This window comes from Eupeodes corollae, chromosome 1 (genome assembly GCF_945859685.1).
Source record: "Eupeodes corollae chromosome 1, idEupCoro1.1, whole genome shotgun sequence".
Classification (NCBI taxonomy): domain Eukaryota; kingdom Metazoa; phylum Arthropoda; class Insecta; order Diptera; family Syrphidae; genus Eupeodes; species Eupeodes corollae.
The window spans coordinates 218,670,582-218,697,332 of record NC_079147.1 but is presented as its reverse complement, the minus strand read 5'-3'; the positions used below and the strand labels follow the sequence as shown (position 1 = coordinate 218,697,332).

At 34.4% G+C, this 26,751-nt stretch overlaps 2 protein-coding genes across 2 annotated transcripts; one reads left to right on the top strand and one right to left on the bottom strand.

Moving 5' to 3' along the window:
* Window positions 1-909: 909 nt before the first annotated feature.
* On the top strand, window positions 910-17,589 carry LOC129942590 (uncharacterized). Its single transcript, XM_056051594.1, has 6 exons — window positions 910-1,395; window positions 1,470-1,847; window positions 8,932-12,527; window positions 12,592-12,706; window positions 12,793-13,040; window positions 16,991-17,589. Exons 1-6 carry the CDS (start codon window positions 1,075-1,077, stop codon window positions 17,430-17,432), a joined length of 5,100 nt encoding a protein of 1,699 aa, XP_055907569.1. The 5' UTR covers window positions 910-1,074; the 3' UTR covers window positions 17,433-17,589.
* A 1,775-nt stretch (window positions 17,590-19,364) lies between these two features.
* LOC129948743 (calcitonin gene-related peptide type 1 receptor) lies at window positions 19,365-24,339 on the bottom strand. Its single transcript, XM_056059766.1, has 10 exons — window positions 24,196-24,339; window positions 23,916-24,135; window positions 23,774-23,864; window positions 23,619-23,710; window positions 23,421-23,547; window positions 23,249-23,350; window positions 23,053-23,174; window positions 20,203-20,276; window positions 20,039-20,145; window positions 19,365-19,976 (listed from the first exon to the last, which is right to left on the bottom strand). The coding sequence occupies exons 1-10, from the start codon at window positions 24,323-24,325 to the stop codon at window positions 19,704-19,706; spliced, it is 1,338 nt and encodes a 445-aa protein (XP_055915741.1). The 5' UTR covers window positions 24,326-24,339; the 3' UTR covers window positions 19,365-19,703.
* Between the last annotated feature and the right edge of the window lie 2,412 nt (window positions 24,340-26,751).

Genomic DNA, 26,751 nt, shown 5'->3' with positions numbered 1-26,751 from the left:
TTTTAGCCTAGCGTTTGAAACTCGTAGGATCATTAAAGATCCACCAGTGCTGCAAATAGTCACCGGGGCTTTTATTCTCGACGTTTTTTTTTGTTACCAAGCAGCTCCCCCAAAGTTTCTTTTTTTTCTCTTTTTAATATTCTGTAAATGTAAAAACCAATAATTTTTATTTTGTAAGGAAATTGTATAAATAATATTACTTACCACGACCAAATTTATTTCAAAATAAAATATTTGTTTTGACAGCAGCCATCAGCTGTTTCGTTTACATTAATTTGAGCCCTGAATTTGTCGAAAGGTTTGTTTGTTCAGTTCAACTTTGAATTGCAACTAGTTTCTGAGAGGTTTTATATAAAACTTTTTTAGGATGAGTAAGACTTTTGTACGGGGACAATTTCTTTTTTATTCACTGGTTGATTTTTGTGCTTTGAGAAAATAATTTGAAATACAACATTTTCGCCATCATTATAAACGTCAAGTTTAAACAATAGTGTTAAAATTTAGATTGGCTTTACAACAGGATCAATTTTAAGTCATTTTATTTACCACGCTAGTGTCAAAATCTAGACAACATCTTAACGTAACTCGCAAACTGCTATACATTAAAAGGTCATTAAATAAAAATGAGAATATTTACAGCGTTGCATAAAAGCATCAATTTTTTTATGTGAGTTCTTAATAAATAGTTGTGAACATTAAAGTAGTGAGTCAATGGTTGTGGAAATGCAAGAGCAGTTAATTTCTGCTTAGACATTTATTATGTTCATACCATTTATATAATTTTTTGTAAGATTGCCTTGAGAACTGTTTTCATATAAACTTACCTCAGCAAATCGCAACTTTCTTTTCTAAATTCACCACAAAGAAATTTCCTTTCAAAGGTGGGAATTTTTTAAGCAGTACATACTCTGCACTAGTTATTCCGTGGTCGTAGTCTGCGACTCCATTTTGTTTTGTGTTTTGCTAATTTCAAATTTGAAATATTGCGGCAGTGTGTAACAGAAGACAAAAATAAATAAAAGAATTACATTTGTTGAAAACAACACAGGTTACTCATTTTTTTAAAGTTTTACAATGGATTTTGAAGACGCCAAAGAGAACATTCAACCTCTTGCCGCAGGTCGAAATGCGAGCATTCTTCAAGCTGCTCTTCACACCGAATCGCAGGAGGAACTTCAACAACAAAGACGAATTTACGAAGATGCCATTCAGAGTTATACCGGTGAAGATCCTTTAGAACCTTGGTTTGAGTATGTTTATTGGATAGAACAGAGCTACCCATCGGGTGGAAAGGAGTCTGGTCTAGATGAAGTTCTTATCAAGTGTTTGACAAAGTTCGAAAAGGATCAACGATACCATCAAGATAGACGAATGATTAAATTATACATAAAATATGTAAGTCCTTTGGTTCTGTTTTTATATATGTACATATTTTAATTGAACTTTATCCAAACTGGAAACTTTTTAAGATCGACAATCACGAGAAACCTCAGGAATGTTATCAAAAACTTTACCATCAAGGAATAGGAACTATGGTGGCTGATTTGTATATTTGCTGGGCATACTATTACGACTTAATGGGTGATTTTCGCAGCGCTGATCAGATCTTCCGAAAGGGACTCGATTGTAAAGCACAACCTTTGCAGGAACTTCAAGAAGCTCATCAACACTTCGGATTTACGATGTCACAAAGAATTCTCTATAATGACGATCTTTCTAAGGAGAAATATCAAAGTTCAATGCAGGAGAAAAGAAGTGCTTTGATATCATTGAAATCCCATAAAAAGAAAGTTGGCAGTATTCGTACAGGTGCTGCTGTTAAAAGATTTGCTCCTGGCACTGTGCAGGTATACATTTTGTTTCATTTTAAAGTGTAGGTATATTCCTAGATGGCTCATATTAAGTTAGTTTTTTAGCCACAATTAACACGAAAGGTATAATTTACATATTTTGGAACGTGAGTTAAAAAGACCGTATTATTTCACTGTAATTCATGATTTTCTTCAAGTAACTTTTGAGTTACTTTTTCTTTCTTAAACCCATAAATAATCTTAACTTAAAAAAATCATTTACAATATATAATATCAAGGATTTCCTTTTCACATACAAAAAATAATAGAGGAGTTATGTAAATGCAAACTAGCATCCTTCTTGCAACTTATAAAGTAAATCAAATGACATTTCTTAGTTTAATTTTTATTTAAACTTAAATAAATAAAGTTTCAGTCGAAATATCGAATTTCATATTGCAACATATAAGTAAATATTCTGCCGAAAAATCGTACTACTCTCGAAAAAAGGACCCAAATACGCTTAATCTTTTACCTTTGCTTAATTTAAAAAAAAATGTATAAACTCTTACCTTGAGCATTGTACCGTAGAAAGCAAAGATGCCTAGTTTCTTATCAGCGTGGGAACAATTTTAACACTTAATTTAACTTATCCTTTTTGTTACTCTGACAAAACTACTAGACTACGGTAGAGAGACACTAAAATGAACGCGAAAAGCCTGGATCTGATCCAACTGTTGTCGAATATAGATCACTTTTAATTTGCAACAACAAACTATTAGTCCAGTCAATGACGTTCACGTAAACCATTTTGAAACTTAGCCACGTACTAAGGGATGTCTGGTGATGACCCAAAAAAAAAGTCCCCAAGAATCCGACGTGAACTTTAGTGGCAGTTAAGAGAAACATGAAGATTGTTTCAGTTATTCACGTTCATCTCAAAAACTATTTGTCGTATCAAAAAATGTTGTTCTACAAAATTAAAACTCATTAAATTTTATAAAAAAAGCTTTCATGATTTTTTTCTAGCCGCAGTGTAGAGAAACATACGTTTTTTTTTCGAGTTTATCTTTAAAATTATTTGTCATATCAAAAAATAATCTTCCACAAAATTAAAGCTTATTAAATTTTCTAAATATGATATTAAATTGTTTGTACTTGTTTTAGTTTGTAAAACAACTCTATAGGCATTTAAGAAAAACATGAGATGATTTTTTCAAACACGGTGATGACGACTGTGTACCTAAATCCCTAAAAACATTTCTGGAAACTCTTATACTAAAGAATACAATGAAAATACAAAAAGGAAGTGCATCGCAATGGGGCATAGCATTACATCAGTTGTGCGTCCCAGATCATTCATGTCTCCAATACTAAGCAGTCTTGCCTTATTGATATACAGAAAGCTTGGTTTTAAGAAGCTGGAAAACCTTATATCAAGCTTATGGTTTTTTTTTAACAGCTATTTGCCACACGCAACCAGGTTCCAGCGGTTCATTTAACCAATTTGTATTTTTTAACGCGGACTTTAATGTCAGAACGTTAGATGGACTAAATACATTACATTCTTTGGGCGGAATAAGATGCATCGCTGCATCCACTTCCATAGGAAAAGAAACCGATACACGAAGGCAAAAGCTGATAACTTGGAGTACTTCCTTTGGAAACATTTCAGAAAACAGATGGCGGATTAAAAATTTTAGTTTTTGAGAATGTGAATTTGTGCTCCGAAGAAATGTTACAGCCAAAATCATATGAAACTCTTTGGTTGGCATCAAAGTTTATTGGCATTTTCGACGTTCCAGGATGGAAAGGCTAACAGTATGCTTGTTTAGTGCTAAAACTAAAATCATTGCCACCGTCCGACTATAATACACTTCACTTTACACTTGTGTTGCAAATTTGACAAAAAATGCCTGGTGGTAACATTTGACCAGCCTCTTTATTTACAAAGTAAAGAAACCGTTGCCGCTGCTTCATCTGAGTCCAGTCTATCAAAATGCGTAGTCAAATTGTGTGGATTTTACCTGTTAATGACCTTTATTGTTCGAATAGGGCAGTTCGTGTTTTAATACTAATGCAGACATCTTTAGGAAATGTACTAATGGAACAAGTCGACATAAGCCAACATGAATTACAGGACATCCAAAATCTCATGACAAATTTTCTTGATGAGTGTCCTTCGTTATGTACACTAAAACAAAACCTTATTTGATCCATATTAATGTGAAACTACAAACAAATCTTAACAAACTTAAATCTAATGTACCAACAGCAGACTTACGGATTCAGTTGTTTAATATGATTACATTGATAAAATATTTAATTCACGCTTAGCGGTCTGGCGATTGGAATGCCCATGTTAACTTTGCCGCCGGACACTTTTTGAGTCATCATCAGGCATCCCTTCTAGACTAACAACATTAAAGGCATTCCATATGAGGCAGTTGTAATTTTATTATTTGAGATTATATGCTGAGCGCACTCATCACATTTGTTCAGCAGTGCGAAATTACGAAAAATAGAAGACACTTAATAATGTGGGCTCTTGCCCACATTTATGAAGTACTTAATTACTACTGTTATTATTAGTACGAAAGCCAAATTAAAAAAAATAAAAATGCAGTTCCTTCCCCAGGAGCATATCTGATTTTATTAAAAAGCAATTTTCAAGAGGAAAATATTAATAAAGAAACTAAAAACAATAAATGTGATTTAACTCATTCGTTTTTCTAAACCAATTAAGAGGATTTTATTTGTTCTTTTCAAAAACAGGTTTTGTATACTTTTTGGGGAATATTAGAAAATACCTCTATTTCTTAATTAAAAGTTATATTTGAATAGAGTCTGTTTTGTAGTTTATTTATTTATATGATAAAAAGGTTTAAGTTTTCAACCTGAAACTAGTTCAAAGATATTGCAGGTCGGAGCATTGGTTGCCATGCGCTTTACGTTAGCCAGCCATCTCATCTCAGCTATTGACCTTTTAACCTTCTGGCTAAGTCTACGTTGCCCATACAGCTCTTCGTTCATTCTTCTCCTTCACTCACCTTCTATGCATTAGGGACCGTTGATCACGAAGGACTTTTCTCTCAAACCGAACGAAGGTGCTTTTACCCGCTTTTGTCGTAGTCTATGCTTCTGCACCTGATAGCAGGAGCATCGAGGATAATAAAGATCTTATGTAGCAACACTTTGGTTGCTCGAAAAAGGGCTTTAGTACACATTTGCATTCTTAACTAAAAAAAACCAATGGTTAGCTAGAGTAATTCTTCGTTTGATCATAGCGCGTCTGTTTTTTTCTGAGTTCATAGCGGGTCCTTGGCAGACAAAGTTCTAAACTACCTCAAATTTACGTCCGTCGACGGTGACGTTTTGACGAGACGTCGATGTTGTACATATGTCCTTTCTTGATGACAGCATATACTTTGTTTTTCCCTCATTAACCGCAAACCAATTGTTGCCATCTCTGACTTAATACTCAAAAAGCCCCATTGCCAGCACGTTGAGTTTTTCCGATAATTTTTTTCAATTCATTTCAATTCAAATATTCATTTATTGTTAGTAATCATTATAAATTTAACAAAAGCTTTTATGAATATTTTAAGCAATGGCTTAGCCCTCAGCTCGACTAGTAACTTTAAAATATTTAAGTATACAGTTGAACAAGTACATATATATAATGGTATACAATTAAAAAATTATAAGCATTCTGTATTGGTATTTAGCTCTGGAAAATTTGACAAGGTTCGTCCAATCTGATCCATTTAAAATTTCAATCGTTTCCTATATTGATAGGGATGGTTTACCAAAGCATACTCATCTTTTCTGGTTAAAAAGTTGGACCCACACTGATGAAATGAAAGCAACATTCTTTAGCTTTCAAGTTACATAAATTGCAAAATTGGTCAAAGCTTGCGTTGTATGGTTTTCGATTTAAATGAAGAAGTTCGCACCTTGATTTAAAAATAATATATCTTCAATATCTTTATAGGAGAAAGAATCTTGGAAGTAGTTGAGTAATCTGCTCTCCGATAGACGGGCATTTTCAGTCATCTGATTTCGGTTAGATTCTTCAAATGTTTTGGATGTGACCAATATTGTTGAGGCAGGAGGCAGCAATGTTTTCCCATCCACCAGTCCTTATTCCGAATTTCGTAAAGCATCATTATCTTACATAACCGAGTTTCCCGTAGACTAAACACTTTAATTAAATAATCAGCCTGTAACTTTAGACGTAAAGTAAAAAGTTGTACCAGATCTATTTCCAAATAAATTGAATAGTTTAATGCGTTTAAGGGATAATCGAATATTTTCTTTAAAACTTTTCCATTTCCTCGTATTCTTGCATACATTTTGTTAAAAGGTTTACGTGATCGTTAGAGAAAATCTTCTTTTAAGTAACATTAATTAGGCTTTGTGAAGTTTTTGCTTTTTCTACAAGGGGCTTAAAATAATCCAAGGATTTAGTAAAACTCCTAAATACTTGTATTCTTTCAATACTTCTAAACGACTTCCATTAAGTATCCAGGTGTTCCCAACTTCACTCCGAGTTGAACGCGAAGAGACCATTACTTTCGTTTTGTCTGTGTTGATGAATTTTTGTTGCAGCAAATAACTAAAATTTCACTAAAATTTTTGAAAATTAAGCTTTGTCTGTTTGATCGAAAAACACTTTTATACATGGAAAAGCTCCGTTGAACGTAACAAAAGTGATCGGAGCGTATTTAAATGATAAAACTTCAGCAATTGTATATTCTTCAACTGCTATGGATTTCTCTCCTGACAAAGCATTGCAATTTGTTTTAACCAGCATTTTTTTCCATTACATGTTCTATTTTTTTCTTTACTGATTTCGAAGCCTTGCTGTTAATGCTGTAGAGCAGATTGTCTTCACCGCATTACTTATAATATCTGTGCTGGAATTGAGCGATAAACCACGTGATTCAATTTTTGAAATTGATGTTACCAGAAACCAATAGCTTGATGCCAAAAAAAAGCATACAAAATCCGAACAATCTTTTCAAAATGCTTGGCGTAGTAGTTTACCGCTTCGAGCCATCGCGTTATGATTGGTTGTTAAGGAAGTTCCAGTCCAAGTTCTATGTCTCTAAGAGTTTTCACTCTGGATGGAGCTTTTAATACAAAAGTTTCTTTAGCGAACGTCTCATCTGGATCCAAAAATCCATTGATAACATTAGCAACATATCTGTTTGCAGCGTCTGTTGTCTCGTTCATTAAAACCCACAGAAATCGATTTTTTATTTTGTTTTTGATTGCATCATTGTTTTTTGTACAAGTTGTGTTCATATTTTTAGCGAAGGGTTGTTTCTGAAAGAATTTTTTGCTCGGTATATTTTTCCAAGAAAGAACGAATATTTTCATTGCAAAATTTAAACAAGGGTATATCTGCCCCACAAAAGCACCACACAAATCTCTTTCCAACTCTGTATCTTTTAAATCACTCGAAGATTGTCCAAAAAATTGTTGCGTTTTATTATTCGTTCCTATTAATGCTTTGCTATTATTGCATGCCTTTGAAAGCCAAATTCAAAAATATACATTTTTAGTGAAATATGCCCTAACAAATGTCGTTTAAAAGACGAAGATTTCAATGAAACGCATTTCTATCACATTCTCGTGTTAACAGTGATGTCAACAAAAAATATGTTCGAACATATTTTTGGTTGCCCTAGTCATCAGCATATGCGAGCAATTGAACAGACTTTTTATAAATAGTGCCTCTAGTGTCGACTAGTACTTTCAAGCACGATGTTATAGAAATCACACGACAGCACATCACCTTTTCTAAAGCCTTTTTTGGCATCAAAAGGCTCGGTTAAGTTGTTGTAAGTTGTATTCTTCATGGTCATCTAAAACATGGCTCTATAAAGTTCGTCACTGTAGACGCTTCAATCGATACGAAGATGGTGGGTGTCTATTTTAATGTTCTTGTTCAACTTTGGATTTTCTTCCTCTAAAGCCACACTGATAAGGACCTATCAGGTTGGTGACGGTGGGCTTTAGATTCACACATTTCGATCAAATCAAATGGGGTGGCGCAACAGTCCGTTGTGAACCAGGGCCTAGTGACTTACAACTCTCAATCATTCCTGTGTGCGAGTAATGTTGTCAGGAATGGAGGGGACCTACAATTTTTATGCCGAATCCGAACGGCTAGTTTGAGAAAGCACTTTTTTCATGACAAGAATTACTCTTGAAGGATTTGTCAATTCCTCGCAAGAGGCAGTACCCGCGAAAATTAATATTTTTTAAATTAAGGTGACACAGGCAGGGATTGAACCCAAGACCCCTTGCATGACAGTCCAACGCACAAACCATCATGCCACGGGTACTACCACACATTTCGATAGAAAACATATTAAGTAAACTGATTCTTCTATAGTTGTCGCAGTTTATAGGGTCTACTTTTTTCAGTATCGGTAAAACAATACTTAGTATCTATTCATCGAGCAAGCTTTGGTCCGAGTCTTAGAAATTCATTGCGTATCCTTTGTGTTAAAGATTATCTCTTGTATTTAGCGAGGTATAAGAAATTCAGTTCAGTTCAATAATTACCTTGAGAAATTCTTTTTAATATTGAATTAAATCTTATAATTTCATTCTATGTATAAGAATCTGAAGAACTCTGCATCAGAGGTATTATTTTCTTTTACAGTTGCAGACCTCGAAAACTATCAATGATATTGGAAAATTTCGAACACTAACATGTTGGGCAAAAATGTTAACATTGGCGATGTCCATTACTTTGTTGAAATTATATTTCCTTATATATTTGTATGAGTTTTTAAACTATGATAAGGAGAGATAACAGATAGTTCAAACATTCTGTTGAACAAAATATATATGACACTGTGAAGAGCATACCTTTGTCTATATTGTTTTTGTATTTTTTTTTTCATTCTTAAGTGTGATACCTAAGAAAAGAACAAAACAAATGTAGTCCCCTATAACTTCGGATCAGTTAGTTTTTACTTGCCAAATATTTAAAAATGTATTTCCCAAACCTTAGATACGATATTTTTTGTTTGGGAATTCATTTTCTTAGCTTTAAAACAAAATATAAGTAAAATAATTAAAAATATTAAAATATGTTTACACTAAATCAATTTGCTTTTAGTTAAACTCGGCTCCAGTTTCACAACAACAAAACTCAATTCGGGTGTTTAATGATGGAGAAAATCAGCCTTGTTCAATTCCTGCAGCTGAATTCGCTGCCGACTCATCCGTTGTTAAAACAATTCTTGACAACACACGCAATCAAGAAAATATGAAAGAAGCAGGTCCATGGAACAAAGCAATTGCCAAGAAAAAGAAACTTTTCACCTCGGAACCTCGCTCCGAACTTGGATTCGAAATTCTAGAAGACCAAGAAGATAATCTCCCTATAAAAAGAAAACCAATCGATCTCAAGCCATTTATATATTTAGACGGATTTAAGTCACACAATCAACCACAAGAAAGTTGGATTATTCCAGTCACAACAGAGAATCAGTCAACTAAAGGCTCATATCCATCATACGACAAATGTTTAATCTACCCAAAGCCAAATATGGAATTCTCTCTCGAAGAACTTGGTTGTTATTTTTGGTGCAAAAAACAAAATATCCAAAACAAATTTACAAACAAATATGACCTTATCTGGAAAAATAATATCCAATCGGGAATGAGAATGTATCCAAATTTTGCTAAAATTAATGTTCCAGCGATAGATGATAAACCATCTGAAGAGACAGATTTTGACCCTTATGAATGTTTAACAGACGGCAAAGGTAAGTTAGTGATTGACGTAAAACTTTGCTATCCTTCACAATCGGGAGAGGAATTTCAATTCGAGGAAATAATACTCCAACGTTGGAAAAACGGAAGTAGGAAATTCAAATATGATTGCAATGAAACTATTGCCATTACCCAAGAAATGGAAGAGACAATGTGTTTCCCGACAGATGGAGTTAGGAGAAAGAGCTTCTTTCCATCTAGAAATTCAATATTTCCCGTGCAACATACCAGAATCGAAACAGCTCAGTTGCCGGTTTTGTGCGAAAATGAAGAAGAACTACCGGGACCCTCGAACCAACATAAAAGTATATTGAAAAAGCCACTCACAGCTGAATCCCAAGATGTTAATAAAGGAATCACATTCCATGAAGAAAATGTCCCACAATTTGCTTTTAAGGCTCCTTCTTCTCCTGTCGTCGTTCTGGAACAACCCCAGACGCAACAGCAGGCAAATAACTTCCAAATTTTCGAAGATGAAGAAAATAATTATGAAGCCAATGAATCTTGTTCAACTCAGGTCTTCAATTGTTTCATTAAACCGCACTCGATAAGCACGCCAAAGGCTCCGGGTAAAAGCGTTAAACTAACCAACCCATCTGAGAGACAGCAAACACATAGTAATTTGCCTGAAACAGATAATGCTTCGGCTAAAACTGGCCAATCTCTTCAAATATCTAATCAAAACTGCCCTGCAACGTTAGCTTTATCACCTGAATATGATGCTGGCATGACTCTTCGGGGAAAACAGCTTTCGACTATAATGGAAACTTCAGAGCACGCAACTGGGTCGACAGGTAGCACGAAGTTTTCCATAAACACTCCAGATTTCGAAGTGGATGTACATCAATCAAGGTTGCCATTAATGGCCAATGTATGCACCTTGGAAACTGTTGATGAAAACAAATCGCTTGCGGAAAGAGACTGCAGCGGTGAAAAGCTTATGATATCAATTCGCCAGCATAAAGACACAACTATAGGTGGCGCAACAGCAAACCCAAATGAAATTTCTCGACTTGAACAACCAGAAGACACTGTACCGACTATGCCGGCTGTGAGAGTTTTCGAAGATAAAACCGAAACAGTTCCAAAGATATTGATCACGAAATTGAGAACCTTTCCCGATGTTATTGAAGAAAAAGGTGAAAAATCGGTTAACGTAAGCGTCAAATCAGTAAACTATGGACACAATAACGAAAAGAAGACTATTTCTTCGTCTAGAAATCATCAGAACTTTGCTTGTGGCGAAGACATGAGTTTCTTTGACAAGCCATCAAATTTGGAACTATCTCTCTCCAAAAAAAATATTAATACCCCAGCTTCTCCATCGCCAGCTGCTGTTCTGCATAATTCGATTTTCACATCTTCGGCATTTATGAAATTTCAAGACTCTCCAGAGCATTCGATGTTGAAGTTGAATAATTCCCCTGAGCGGATAGTCAGGCGACTGTCAGATGTTAAAACAAATACTGATGAAAATGGTGTGAAGAATAGAACCTTAGACTCATTGTTTTTGCCAAATATGTCGGCGATTGGTTGTGAAAAACAGTCGAAGCGAAAGAACGCAATGGAAAACTCATTTTTGCCAGGATTTGCCAATGAAACCTCACTTCGTTTGTCTCCAGAAAAATACAAACAACCGACAAAGGATTCTTTTCTTTCGGGTTTTCCAAGTGTTGCTATTGGTGAGCATAAACCTCAAGAAGACTCCTTTGTTGCTTACCTATCCAAAAATAGAAATAATGAAACGAAAAACAAGGATAAGCCAAAGGTTAACGTCCATTGCGATAGCGACAGTCTCTTAGCTAGCTTTAGGACTAATGAGGGTCCATTTAAACCAAAAGACAACAGCGCCGACGATAAAGAAAACATAGAAAAATCATTTTTGCTAACTTTATCACCAGATCTATACAAAAATTCCATGTTCAAAATTCCTACCGCTATCGAAGATCGTTCATTGGTCCAGAAAAATATTTCTTTTCTTCCCAACCTATCAACCACGGGTGCCTTATCAAAATTTCAAATACACGAAGACACTGACAAAAGCGGGTTATCGAATAAGATATCGCTTCTGGGTTTAGAGGATCATCAAGTAAAACCGAGCCACAATACAAGTTCAGAAAAACAAAACAAGTTCCATGCAAATTATTCATCGCCTCAACTCAAGAGCCTGAGTTCAATCGAGAATGCAAACTCAAAGACAAAAGCTGAACTCGAATTTCCCCTGGCGAAGAATTCTAGTGGTCAATCTCAATTTAAGACCGATTGTTTCTTCGAAGATAATATCAGGACAGAGGCTTTCGCAGTGAACCTGAGTATGATCAAGAACTCTACTTTGCTGCCGAATTATGACTTTCATCAATCTCAGATAAAAAATGAATCGATTAATATAGTTGATAATCTTAGTGGCCCATCCATGCCCTCGTCGTCTGTTCCTGAAGACTTTATTCGGCCACATGCAAGTTCCTCGATGCCTTCTGGAAGTGCCGCCCATCATCAAACACACAAAGTTCCAAGCTCAGCGGAATGCATTGAAATCCAAACATCAGATGAAGAGCCTGATGTTTTCGGAAAAAGTATTTACCATACAAAAACACCCAAAACTCCACAGATGGCTCGGCACGCCTGGACAACAGAGCAGGAAGATGACACTTCTGATGAGAATAGTAATAACTTTGTTCATCATGTGGCTGATTTGGACCAAACTCAACATGTTATTGATAATATTTGCGAGTCCAAAAATGTTAATCCATTCAATAAAGAATTGATCGATGCATTCCTAAGTCAAGTCGAGATAATATCGTTTGTCAAAACATTACCCACTTGCAAATTAGTGCGCAAGGTTCCACCTCTAAAGAGAGACTCACAAATTGAGTTGAATGGAAGAGTCTTTAATGTCAATAAGCTTATTGGAGAGGGGACTTTTGGGTCCGTTTATAGGTAATTGTTATAAATAAAATATTTTTTATTTTTCGAGGATGTTTGCAAATGTTTGTTTTTATAGTGCCAAGGAATCTCATAGTGGAAAAATGTTTGCTTTGAAACAAGAGCGCCCAGCAAACTTATGGGAATATTATATCTGTTTAGAAATCCAAAGTCGACTACATAGTAACGAAATGGTAAGTTTAATCCACTAAATTTCAAAAATCTATTTAACTCAAATTAATAAAAGTTCATTTCATAAATGTTTGCTACTGAATTTCAGATGTCTGGCTTTATGAATGTCGAATACGCACTTATTGGTAATAATGCAAGCGTTTTGATTTCAAAATTTTCCCGCTACGGATCACTTATTACAGTTTGTAATAAAATCAAAAAAGAGACTTTGAAAAATGTTGATGAATACGTTGTGATGCATATGGCTAGCCAATTACTACTTATAATGGATCATCTGCATGCGTCGAACATAATTCACGCGGATGTTAAGCCTGATAACTTTGTGCTAATGGACAAGTAAGTACAAAAAGTATATATATTTATTCATATATGACATATTCTTTATTAAACCTACTTTTTTTGAAAGAAATTGTATGAATTGATAGGTTAGTTGCATCCTTAACAAGAAACTAGTGCATTTGTCGGAGATGTTCTTCACTCCGCCTTTGATAAAGAAATTTTAAAATGATCCTAATCTAGCTACTTTTGGTATCCCCCAAGGTAGTCATCTAGGCCCTTTCCTCCTTATCCTTTCAATTAATGACATTGACATGGTCATTTAATATTGTCGGATGGGAAATGTATAAAAATCATTGCAGCATATAAAGACAAATATTATTTAACAATCAGATTACAGCGGTTTTTAAATCTAGTATTTTAACAATTGCTTAATAAAGCTATATATGACAAGGATTCCGTCGCTTTGCACGTTAATACCTTCCCTGAGAAAGTCCTCTGATCTTTGAATGTAGAGGAATGCTGATACACACCATACCTCTTTTGCTTTGGTTGCTTAATTCAAATCCAAGTTCATTTGATCACCAATAATCTCAAACTCCTTTTGACCCAACTCATAACATACTCCCACTCATGGTTATAAGTTTCGATTTAAGTTAGTTTTTAAGTTATACTTATAGCTTGAATTAAGCTCAATAAATGAGAACTTTTATCCCAAGTAGGGTTAAAAGCATCAGCCCCAAAGAAAAAGCATGGTTTGATTTGATCAGCAAAGAGGTGATTAGGGATAAAGAAGTAAATTTCCGTTGTTATAAAGCCAAGCCAACTGAGGAAAACTAAAAACGTGCAAACAAGGAAGAAAGACCTGCAACGCCCTTGTTCGACGGCTCAAATTTATGAATGATCAAAACTCTAGGCGAAAAATACTGCAAGGTCCAATGGCAGTACAGTCATTCGTTAAAAAACATGAGGAATTGAGTGTTATGATTCCGCCTGTACTTTAAAGCGGAAATAATTTCACAGGCCAATCTTTTTTCGGTAGTAGACATATTCCTAAAAGATCTCAATACACATAAATGCACCAGACTGAATGGCATCCATGGAAATGCTGATTGATAATTGGCTCAAGAAATATCTCAAAAAACGAATTCTTAATTTTTATCATGACAAATAAATATGGGTACTTTAGATTTTTTGATTTTAATTTTTTTTTTATAATTTTAATGTTACACTTAAGTTTTAATTATATTCTTAATCTACGACGTCGGAGATGTTTCTCCATCATCTTTTAGGTAAAAGTATTCCACCCGATACTTAAGTTGTAACATTAAATTAATACAAAAATTTGAATAAAAAGAACTAAATTACTCATATTTATTTGTTTATCCTCATAAATCTAAAATACAATTTGGAGACAAAACCACTTCATGCATTCTTAATGATTGTGGTGATCTCAGGGTTTATCTCGCCGAACAGTGGAACCAATCTTTACATCATTTTATGAGAAAGTAATAATATTGCTCTTGATTTTTTAAAAGCATTTTGTTTTGGAATCAGGTTCCTTTAAAGGAAATACATACCTTCGGTTTTGACAAATCCCTTTCTCGTTGGATTAGAAATTACAATTGGGATCGTTCAATAGAAGTATTATTGGATGGATTCAAGTCTGAGAAACGTAAAATAAATGCTGGTGTGTCCCCGGGCTCTGTTCTGTCTCGGACACTCACAAAGATCTAAGATTTTTATATTCGTTTTAAGATTTAGAACTGTGCTCTTCGAATATGGATCTTCAAAGGAAATGTATAAAAAGCGCATTAAATTCTAGCCTAGACAGCATTGTCAAATGCGGAATAAAAAAGTCAAGTAAAATGTATGCCGTCGAAGACTCACTGCTATTTATTGTCGTAAAAACATAATTTACCATTTTTCCCACTATCCATGAGTGGCACTTGTATCGAGGAGATTGAAAACCTTGAAGTCCTCGGTATGTGTATCTCCAAGCACAGCATGATGTTTGGGCTTTCTAAGGCGATACAAAAAAATTGTCTCCTACAGCATGAGTATAACTCCAATTTCTGGGCTGGCGCTCCTGCAACTTACTTAAGGTGCGTGTCCATTTAAGATTACTTCTGCTTATTAACTCGGAGACTGTCCATTTGAGAGCTAATTTTTAGTAATTTTGCTATCGCTAGCTCTCTGCTAGAATATTGAGAGTTTTCTTGCTGAGGGAACTCTCATAAACGTGTCTACTTGATAGATTTCTTCTGGTAGCATATTATCAGTTTTCCATGTATTCTTACAGCAAAGGGTTGCAGCTACTTTATTTATCGTCATTGTTCTTAAAAAAGAAAAAAGAATAAAAAAAAATGTTGGGTCAAACCCGTGGGTAGATCGTCGTAATCAATTCAGTGCGGGGTATGCTCTTTCAAGAGAGCTTCAAATTGAAGACACTCAACAGTTTCGAAATTTTTGGCGTTTGTCAGTTAGTGAAATTGAATTTTTGATACAAAACGTTGGACCCATATTTTTAAAAACGATACCCAATTATGGGAAGCCATACCAGTACGCGAGCGTATACTGGTAACATTAGATTTTAAGCATCCGGTAAGCATATGAATCGCAAATCATTTTCGATTTGAAAATAAAAAAGATTCATAATTCAATTCAATTTAAATATTCATTTATTGCAAGTAATCCTTATAATTTTTACAAAAGCTTTTATAAATTTTAAGCATTGGCTTAGCCGTCAGCTCGATTTAAAACTAATCTTCTTTAGCTTTCCAGTTACATAAATTGCAAAATTTGTCAAAGCTTCCGTTGTATGGTTTTTCATAAAAATGAATATCACCTGGATTCTTAAGTTATGAAGCTTTCTTTTTATTCCGTCTGCAGAACACGAAAACTATTTCGCAAATTTGGCTAATATTACTCTTTTTTTATCCACAATAATTTTAACTAACTGATATTTTTCAATAAGTTCATTGGTTTCCTCCAATGTCCATGTTTACTCTCGACAGATACTCGCAAAATACGAACTTTGTTGGTATTCCGCGAGTTTATCTCGGATAGTGGTAAACACATGTGTCCACTTGCAAGTGACTTTCAAAAAGATCAAATATCGAGAGTAATTAGTCAATTCTCCGCGAGCTACTCTCCAGACTATGTCCACTTGCGAGATCGCTCTCGAGAGCAGCTTGAAAGCGACTCGCAGCACGTTTACTCTCAAAAGGACACCCACCTTTAAGTCTCGTAGACAGTATTGACTATGAGCATTCCAATTCTCCGGAGATGACATCATCGAAGATTCACGACGCTTTAACACCGTCGTATAGTTTCTTTCTAATAATTCTTTAAATTATATTTTAACGGATTATGCTCCAGAGATCCCGTTGTATTCATCCCCTCAAGCAAATCAACTGCAATACTCTTGCCCCTATAAACCCTCGATCCTAACTTCGGTCGTATTTTTGCCGTACTACGCGAATGTGGAATGCTTTGTAAGACTCTGTCTTTCACAGTCATTGCAATATATAGGAATTTAATACTAAGGTGGACCGACGCCTCCTTCTATACCCATTCTTCCTTTGTTAATGCTCACACTGTGTCTTGGCATAATAAAGGCATCATAAAATACCCTTGAGTAAGAAAGGGTGTTTTTGAAAATCAACAATCAAATAGAGTTCAATTCCTTTTGACTCTACGCCCATACAAAATCCAACCTTGCTCTCCAATATTTTTGTTTGGACTTTCTGTTTCAAAAATAAACTAGTAGACGCAACTATGTACATTATACATAGAAAACACTCAGACTCCTTGCAACTTCACCTTTTGGAGCTTTAATTTTGTGTAAGGGTGAACAAAAATAAAACAACTGAATGTGTATTTCAAGTAAAGAAAAATGCATAAAACTGTAAGCTGCAAAATAATCTCCACAAACAGATTTTAATAAAAGAATAAAATTATATAATACAAAAATTACAAAACGAATACTTTTTTATTCCTACTTTTAGATTAGTTTTCGGTAAAAAACAACCCGCAATTCAGCTTATAGACTTTGGAAATTCGATTGACATGAATTTGTTTCCGCCAGGACAAACATTCACGTACATCCATGAAAATGAGAGCTTTAAGTGCGTCGAAATGTGCGAGAAACGTCCGTGGACATATCAATTAGATTTATTTGGATTAGCTGGTGTTATACATGTGTTGTTGTTTGGAAAATATATGGACCTCATAAAAAAGCCCACTGGATGGACACATCGAACACATGTACCAAGATATCTTAACAAAACACTTTGGGATGTAATATTTCATAGTCTGTTGAATATTAATAACTGCCAGACAATGCCAAATTTACAACATTTGCGAGCACAACTAGAAGAGGAATTGGCTGAAAATGATAAATTAGTGTGTCAAAAGATAATTGAATTTAATCGTGCCCTAGATTTATAAGTACTTCACATAACAGTTAGATTTGTTCTAGTTTTACATACAGTTTTATTATTTGTGCGTCAATAGTATGTTTTGTTATATTTATTGTATCATCGTAATCATAAATAAACTTTTTTACTCGCTTTCAGAAACGTCGTTCGAGTGGATGTGTGCAGAATTTTTGTTTATTATTTTCTTTTGTTGGTATTTTCAATTCCTCTTGAAAGTTGGAATCCTACACGATTAAAAGGGAAATAAAATTTCAAAGCGTTTGATATTTTAAGACCTCCCTTGAATAATGTAAAGGCTCCTTTGATATTTCCAGACCTCCCTTAAAATCTCTAGACCCCTTGATGTTTCAAGACCTCCTTTAATATTTCAAAATCTCCCTTGAAATCTGCAGACCTCCCTTAAAATCTCCAGTCCTCCCTTTGAAATTTCAGGACCTCCCTTAAAATCTCCAGATTTCCCTTGGTATATAAGGCCTCCCTTAATATTCAAAAACTCCTTTGAAATCTCCAGACATCCCTTTATATTTGAGGACTTCCCTTGATATTTCCAAACCAACCTTTATATTTCAAGACCTGTCTATTTTAATATTTCCAAAGCTCCCTTGATATTTTAAGACCTGTATATTTTAATACTTGAAAACCTCCATTAATATGTCAATACCTGTCTTGGTATTACCAGACCTCCCTTGATATTTCATGACCTCCGTTAATATTCCAAAACCTCCCTTGAAATCTCTAGACCCCCTTGATGTTTCAAGACCTCCTTTAATATTTCAAACCTACCCCTGAAATCTGCAGACCTCCTTTAAAATTTCCGGACCTTTCTTTATATTTAAAAGCCTCCCTTAAGATCTCCTTCTCAAGACCTCTCTTTATATTTGAGGACCTTCTTTATATTTCCTGACCTCCCGTAATATTTTAAAACCTTCCTTGATGTTTACAGACCTCCCTTGAAATCTATAGACCCCTTGATGTTTCAAGGCCTCCTTTAATATTTCAAAACCTCCCTTGAGATCTGCAGAGCTCCCTCAAAATCTCCAGACCTCTATTTGGAACCTCAGGACCTCCCTTTATATTAAAGCTCCAGCCCTCGTTTTTTATTTGACGACCTTCCCTGATATTTACAGACTTCCTTGAAACCTCCAGACCTCCCTTTATATTTACAGACCTCCCTTGTTATTTCAGCACCTCTTTTAATATTTCAAAACCTCCCTTGAAATCTCCAGCCCTGCCTTAAATTCTCCAGATTTCCCTTGCTATATAATGGCCTCCCTTTATATTTGAGTACTTTCCTTGATAATTCCAAACCTCCCTTTCAAGACTTGTTTATTTTAATATTTCAAAACTTGTCTTGATATTTTAATATTTGAAAACCTCCCTTGATATGTCAATACCTGTCTTGTTATTTCCAGACCTCCCTTTATATTTGACGATCTCCCTTGATATTTTCAGACCTACCTTTATATATCCAGACAACATTTGAAATCTTCAGACCTCTCTTTATATTTCCAGACCTCCTTTAAAATCTCCATATCTCACTTGCTATTTCAAAGCCTCCCTTGAAATCTCCGGACCATTTATGTAAAATCATAAAATATAATTTTTGTTTATTTGAAAGCGTTTTTATTTATTTTTGATAAATGATATTTGGCGTAAATAGATGATAATCGTCAATGCACTCAATAGTACCTATCATTTTCATAGGCCTCGTTTCTAGGAAGACTAGGTCACATATTTTACTGTCCATCCTTTTTCAAGGGTATTTGTTTCCTTAAGAGTAGTTTTCTTCGTTGGTTCTGATTTAGAAAAATTGATTACATTAACAACATTTTATTCCCAAGTCAAAACTCTAAAATTAAAAAAGTTCTTGAGAAATAAGAATTTATATAGTTAACCAGAGTATGACATTTGTGCTGATTGGTTTTTAGTTGTCTTTCGAATTAATTTAATTAAGAACAAGAGATTTGTATGTTTTTTTTTCATTTTATTTGGAAAACAAAAGTTAGTCTTATTTAATTTTTCAAGGCCTTCAACTCGGTCAACTTTAATTTTATCTTCTCTAACTCGAAAAAATTTTGATTTGCCGTGCTGATTCGAATTAGAGGCGTAAAATTTATATTCTATAATATTTCAGGGAGGACTTATGTATTACATCCTTATGAAAATGTTTATGCAATGCGTATATATTACATCAGAGTACTATTTTATGCCTAAAATATTGTATTATCACGATAATCAATAAATAAAATCACAATACAAAATATAGATGAATAATAGTTCCTCAAACTCCCAGTTCTCTGCTGGGAGTTGTTGTAGCCATTTGACCTGTATTGCTTCCTGGTGGTGGGGGTGAAACTAGATTCGGGAACCATCTATTCAAAAAACTTCTGGTTGCAAAAGCAACATCATGATTGGCAAAACAAAATAAACACGAAACGACAAACCCCTGGAGGCTTACAAGTACGACAGACATTAGTTGATAAAAACGTTCAAGAGTTGTGCCACTATCTGGACGATATGGGATTAGAAAATGTTGAAGTCCAAAAAGAGGAATCTATTGAAGATGAGAAATTCAAGTAAAGTCATTTAAAAATGTGTGATTAATTTATTTCATACCAATATAACAGTGGCCCGAGCAGCTTTCCGAATGGCCAACGGAGCCGGTTGAGCTGATTTTGGATGAAGTTTTCTAACAATCACTCTTAGTACATTAATAAGGAACACTGAAAACACAGAAGGAAATAATTTTGCTTATAAACCATACACATTTTCGTTCATACCAAACGAAGACATAAGTGATAGACAGACTGGAATTGTTAAAATCCACATGCTTTCACTTTCCGACATCCAACAGCTTGAAAAGTAAAAACAAGATGTTTTTTATATAATTATTTATAAAAATTAGTATTACATTTAAATCTATTATTAACAATTTTTTAATTGTTGTATTTAAGTGGATACTTGAGTTATTTATTTGTATCGATTATGTTTTTGTTTGGGTTTTAAAAAAGTTCCGGTCATGAAGAAGATTTTCCGAAAGAAAGCATCAACAGTGATTATATTGTTGCATTTTGGACATACTGACGGTATCTTAAGGTCATTTGGGTGTGCCCGAGACACACAAGAATAAAGTTTGTTCTGTTGAAATTAGACTTACTGGAGGAGCTGAACAAATTCTGGTGGGGTTTATTGCTTGGAAAAGGTGTATATAATTTGACCATTAGTGCAGATTTTTCCTATTATGAAGTTGCTTAGGTCCCTTCTTGTGTATTATTTAATCAAAAATGTTCGAGAATTATGAGCCGAGTTTGCACTAGCTTGATTTTAAAGGGTGTTTTAATTAGTATTTTTATTTTTAAGTATAGATTTTAAACAGAAAACTGTCGGAATAGATTGTCCATTTGCCTCGACTTTAAGATGGCTTGGGCTTCATTAGTGGACACTAAGGCGAGGTTTGGAGGGATTCCTTGAACTATTATTGATCCATCATGCGATGTAACTACAAAAAATGTACCTACTATCAGCAGTTTCTGACCCGTGTGTCCGTTGGCACAATCCTTTTGCGGTAAGGTCGTGGCAAGTTCCATAAAAGGACTTTATAATTAAAGTTGCTGGTGTTTTCTGTAGCAAGATGTAGGATTTGTTTGGGTTCCAAGGTGGTGAAGATAGTGTGTGAATCGTTTCACACACTATCAATTGGAAATTTCAATTGTAGGTAGTATTTCCAAACTGTTTAAAACATTAAACATTAGTTTAGATCAAGAAATTTTTCTCTGTCGTTTGTTATTCAACGCTAATGCTACATATTTGTCAATTATCAAGCCAGTTTGAAAAGATAACTTGACATCGAGCTTAAGTGCTATTTCAGAAAATCTATTTCAATTGTAGGGAGGCCTGCTTAAGCGGTGATGTTTCAATAGAGCTTGTAGTAAACGTACCTATACTTTTCTATGCAACTTGATGATATATATTTTTGTACATTAGAGGAAAAAACACAAATAGCTAAAGCGTAGTCAAGAGTATTGATATGTTCACTACTTTTTCTTTATATATGTATTAATATATGTATAATAATAATGATAATGTTTAATTTAATTTAATTTTTTAAGAGCTATATACAGATATGGATATTAAAATAGAAACACTAAACAGAGTTTTAAAAATTCAATTTTGTATTGACTTAAAAATATTTTTTTTTTCAAGTTTGGTCTTCATTTTCTTATTTTTTCTCTTTCAAACTAAAATTACTTATAATTTAAATTCATAATTGTAAAAAAAGGAACAAATTTCGTGGACATTTAAATAGATACAAATATTTAAAAGAATTAAATTAAATGCAAAGCTATTCTGGATCTAAAAATTATTTTTAATATCTGGTAGCCTGGCCCTTAGCTTTAATAACAGTGTTACATATGTTGGGTATCGAGTCAAATAATCGGTGGCATCTGTCAATTGAAATATTGTACCACTCCTGTTAAACCATCCTCCACAGTGCGGTTTAGTTTTTTGTTAAATGTTTCCCAACCGCACATTTTAAATCTCCCCCAAAATTTTCTATGGGATTTAAGTCAGGCAATTAGGATGGGCATTTCAATACGCTGATTTGTTGGTCCTTAAAATGCTTCTGCGCAGATTTGGATGTGTGCTAAGGGCCGTTGTTCTGCTGTAGAACACATTTGAGAGGCAGGTTCTTGTCCGTATAAGGCAGCATCGTATCGTTTATGATATTCACCTTCATATTTTGATCCATTTTACCCTAAATCAAATTGTATTGATCCAACGTCATACCAAGAAAATTAACCCCAAAGTATGATGCTGCCGTATTCTGGATGTATTTGGGATTCAGTTCTTTCAAATTAAGCCTTCTAACGGTTTGTCTGCCATCACTTCCGAACTAATTTATTTTTGTTTCGTCCACCCACAAAACATTCCTGCACTTTTTTCCTCCTTCTGGCTCATTCCAATCAAAATTATCGTGGGCAAATTTAAACTGCGTTGTTATATTTTGTTTTCCTTTGCAAGGGCACCATTCTAGCGATCCTTCTGAGCAATACTTTAACAAGTCTTCTACTATCTATTTTACTTAAAGACTTGTAAGGGTCTTTTTTTGAGGCGTCTGTTTTTTGGCTCTGAGCGGTCAAATTGCTTTTGTAATCAACTTGAGATATCTGCTCATTATTCTGGCTATTTCCCTTTCTCTTCTAGGGAACAATGCTTACCGCGACACCTATTTTTTTCTTAGAATATTTTTAAAACAATTTGAATTTACTTCCTAAAGTGAACTTATTGTTTTATAAAAATAAAAAAAAAATATTAAAAACTAATATTGTAGATACTAGTTAAATATTAAGGTTTGTGTTCCAATGTGTTTCTATTTTAATATCCACCAAAACACAGTCTTAACTAAGGAACGGTTCATCTCCATGTTATTTTGCATAAGAAAGTCAAACTTTTTGTTGATAACGGTTAAAACTACTTTTAGCAACTATCTCTGTGTATATTTTAATGTCAATGCCTGTATACAAAGCGATTTCCTATTATACCTATCTTTTAAATTAAGTGATCAAGTCGATATTTTTAACAACAACAATTTAAATAAATAAGCAACTATAGCAAATGAAAACACTTACTGATGTGCTGAATCTGTAGGATGATAGAATCGCACTGCTGCATAACCAGCAAGAAAAACCAGAGGTGATAGCCATCCGAACAAAATAAACCATCGCATTACAACAGTATCTTTTACAAAAACCTATAATTAAAATAATTTATTTTGTTTTAATATTCTTTGTCAATATTTTTGTTTAAATTTGTAATTTTAATTACCACAACCAACACCAGATGCAAGTGCAGTCCTTCACAGAACATCCAAAAGTAGTTAACCAGCATACAGTAATGCACAACCAAATGAAGTCCAATACACCATTCCTTAAATAGTATATCTTTGATTAGATATATATGTAACTATGTCCAACTATATGTTTCCAACATTACTTACTGGGTTATCACGAATGTCTTGAGGTCTTTCTACAACCATTTTGTACCAAACAATCCAAGCGATGCATGTTAAAGCTAGAGACGTAAATAAATGGACATGGATACGTATTCTTGTGCAACGCAATGATCTTTAAATTTAATTTGAAATGATGATAAGAATAAATTAGTTAAATTTTTATACAAATAATCTTATACTCACCTGAATCCTAAGAATATCATTAAAGAAAAAACTAACGCAAGCAAAGAGACTCCATATCCCTTGACATATAGTTCATTAACAAATGATCGGAACTGTGGGTTAAAGCAAGCTGTTAACTGAGTGGCTTTAAATATGAAACTCTTAAAATATTTCACCTTAAGGTCATCATAATCTATGCAGTTTGTATAGTTAGACCACTCCTGACCACTATCGGGATGATGATACCAACTGCCATTTTCAAGACAGCTGAAATTTGAAATTTGGATTATAAATTTTCAAATATTTTATTTGCCATACGTTTTGTGCGCCAAGAAATTTGTATTGAAGCCTTCCACAAAGTCAGGACAGTTTAGGGATTGTACAGTCCCTGCCAATGTTGGTGGCCAACAAAGATACCCATCGAATGTAAGTGGACAGAAAGTTTGATTATAATCATTTGAAGTAAAGTTTTCAGAAGTTCCTTCGAATAATGTATAAGATTCATTATAAGCAGATCCTGCACTACTTGCAAGGAAGACTGAAATCAAATATTACATAAACATTATATACGAATAAGTGAAGTTGTTTTTAAACTTACATGGAGTTGGAAAAATGGCCGATTCATTGTCACTCTGAAAATCACCATCGTACCTTGTCATACATTCATAGAAAAGATAAGAGAGTGTTTCTTTAAGATTTTCAGATTTTAGATCGAATAACAGGTTCATCGTGTATGATCTAAAAAGAACTTCAAAGAAAGGCATAGAAAGCGTTTGATATTTTGTATAAACAATTCATGTGTTGTGTATTCGCGCACCCAAATAAATAATCTTAACTAACTTTAATTATAAATCATCTGGGTTCTGATATTTCCGGAAATCAAAGCGTTAAGTGTGAAACTAATGAAATCGTCAAGATTTTCTAATTTAGTGTTTTATACACTCCTCGCCACATGAATAGGACACCCCTTAGGTTTTTTTCTATCGTCCATATTTCCCAAGCCAAACATGCTAGAGACCTATTTTTTTTTAAAATTTTAAGTTCAGTTAATTGTTTTTATTTCACCTGAAAATTTTAAGTATTAATAAAAAATTATTAATCAAAAACAGGCAAACTGCGAGGTCCAAATTTCGCACCACTTGAATATGACTCTTTAATAAAAACCCATTTTAGAGTATTACTGTTCTTTTTATTACGAACGTTACTTTAATTGGAGGTACTGGGAGTATTTTATTTAACAAGCAAAAATGTTTTAATAGTGTATTGAGCCACCTTTTTACTCCAAAACTTTACACATCCTGTTTGGAAGGGATGCATACAAACTGTCCAAATAATTTACCGAAATCGAGCTCCAAGCCAATTCGATGGCTTGGGTTAGTTCGGATATAGTTGAATATTGTTTTCCTGTTCCGTATACTTGACGTGCCAACCATCCCCAAACATTTTCTATGATATTCAAGTCCGGTGAGTAGGGCGGCCAGCTTAATAGCTCCCAATTTTGGTTCGGTATATACGATTTAACTATCCGGGCTGTGTGTATTGGCGCATTATCATGTTGATAAATCTAGGGCAGAGGTCCAAAAGGGTTTGAGAGTATGGAAAGGCCTCTTTCAATATAGCATTGTAAGACAACGCATTCATTGTTCGCAGGTGCCATAATAGGAAATAGCTCTCCAAACCCTTACACCTCCAACTCTGCTATGCAGCCGGTCCAGATAATGGGTTTCTTTGCGGAGGTCATGGAAATAGTAGCTACATATATCCATCGGGACCTTCCAAATTAATTTTTTTTCGACTGAGAAGACTACTCGATACCACTCAGAAGTCAAGGTAACATGTGCACGGCAAAAAACTTAGGCGTTGCTTTTTTTCGAACTGGGTTTAGGGGTGGCTTCTTCTTGATTTTAAGTCTTTTTATGTTTGACTTGCTTTAACACCACATTTTTCCCTGATTTTTGCCAAAGAGTCGTGAGAATTTGACGCTTTTCTTAATATAAGTCGCCTTTCCGCATTAGTAAGCACACTGTGTGTGCGGCCTTTCATGCTTTCCCCATATTTAAGCTCATAACTTAAAAATTGGGATATCATGTGTCGGCTCCTCTCGCCTTTTTTAGCTATTTTGGCAATAGATAAGCCAGTGTCCTTATATGCTTTGATTTGTCCTTTTTCCGTCTTGAATTAAATTGGTCCTATCTTTTATCAGATTATAAATGGTTTGCTATGAATTCAAATAGTTTTGAGATAGTTTTGTGTGCAGGCACCATTGTGCGGTGGAAAGAGTTTCCATAAGGCATGTACTGCACATATTTATTGGAGATAGTATAGGAAGTCAAGTATCAAAATGGCGCCCTACAGCGCTAATTGGATCTCAGGCTAGGTTGCCTTGAGATCGCCATTTCTACCTACCTATAGTAAGTCATTTTTTTGTTTGATAATTTAAGGGGTTAATAATACCACTTGTAATAATAACACAGTAAATTCTACATGTTTAATAATTTCCCATTGGAAAGTGCTCTCAAGATCAGAATGAACTTATCATAAGCTGTGGTTGAATTTCCACATCCTAAGAAAATAGAAACGAATATGAATAGCGAAACAGTTTAATGGATTAGGAATGTTAGGCAAGAAATCGATTATATATAAACAAGAGATTCGAAGTCAAAACGAGCCCTGGTAAACTCCATAAGTTATTTTCCATAAGAGAGCTTGGTGCCTAACTATCAAATGCATTTGAAATAGCAAGTGCAATAATTTTACTTTCTCCAAAATGATGTAAAGATTTGTTGCACTATTCGGTGAGAGATAAATCATGAGATTACAAATCGACCTATTCCTGCGAAAGCTGTACTGCCGGCCATTAAGAAACTTTCGATTTTCAAGATATTTCTTAAGCTGAAAATTGATCCGCGTTTCCATGACCTTGGAAAGAAGTGACGTAAGTGCAATTGGACGATAGTTAGAAGGGGGAGGAGGATTTGCCTTCTTTAGGGACAGGCTGGCCTAATGGAGTTTTCCATCCACTCGGAAAAAGACCAATAGAATAGGACAGATGGAAATGCGTTGTTTTGCCAGCGTTGGAGAACACCTCTTCAGAACAATAGCGGTGATACTATTCGGGCCAGTGGATTTGTAAATGTCAAGATCTTTTACTACT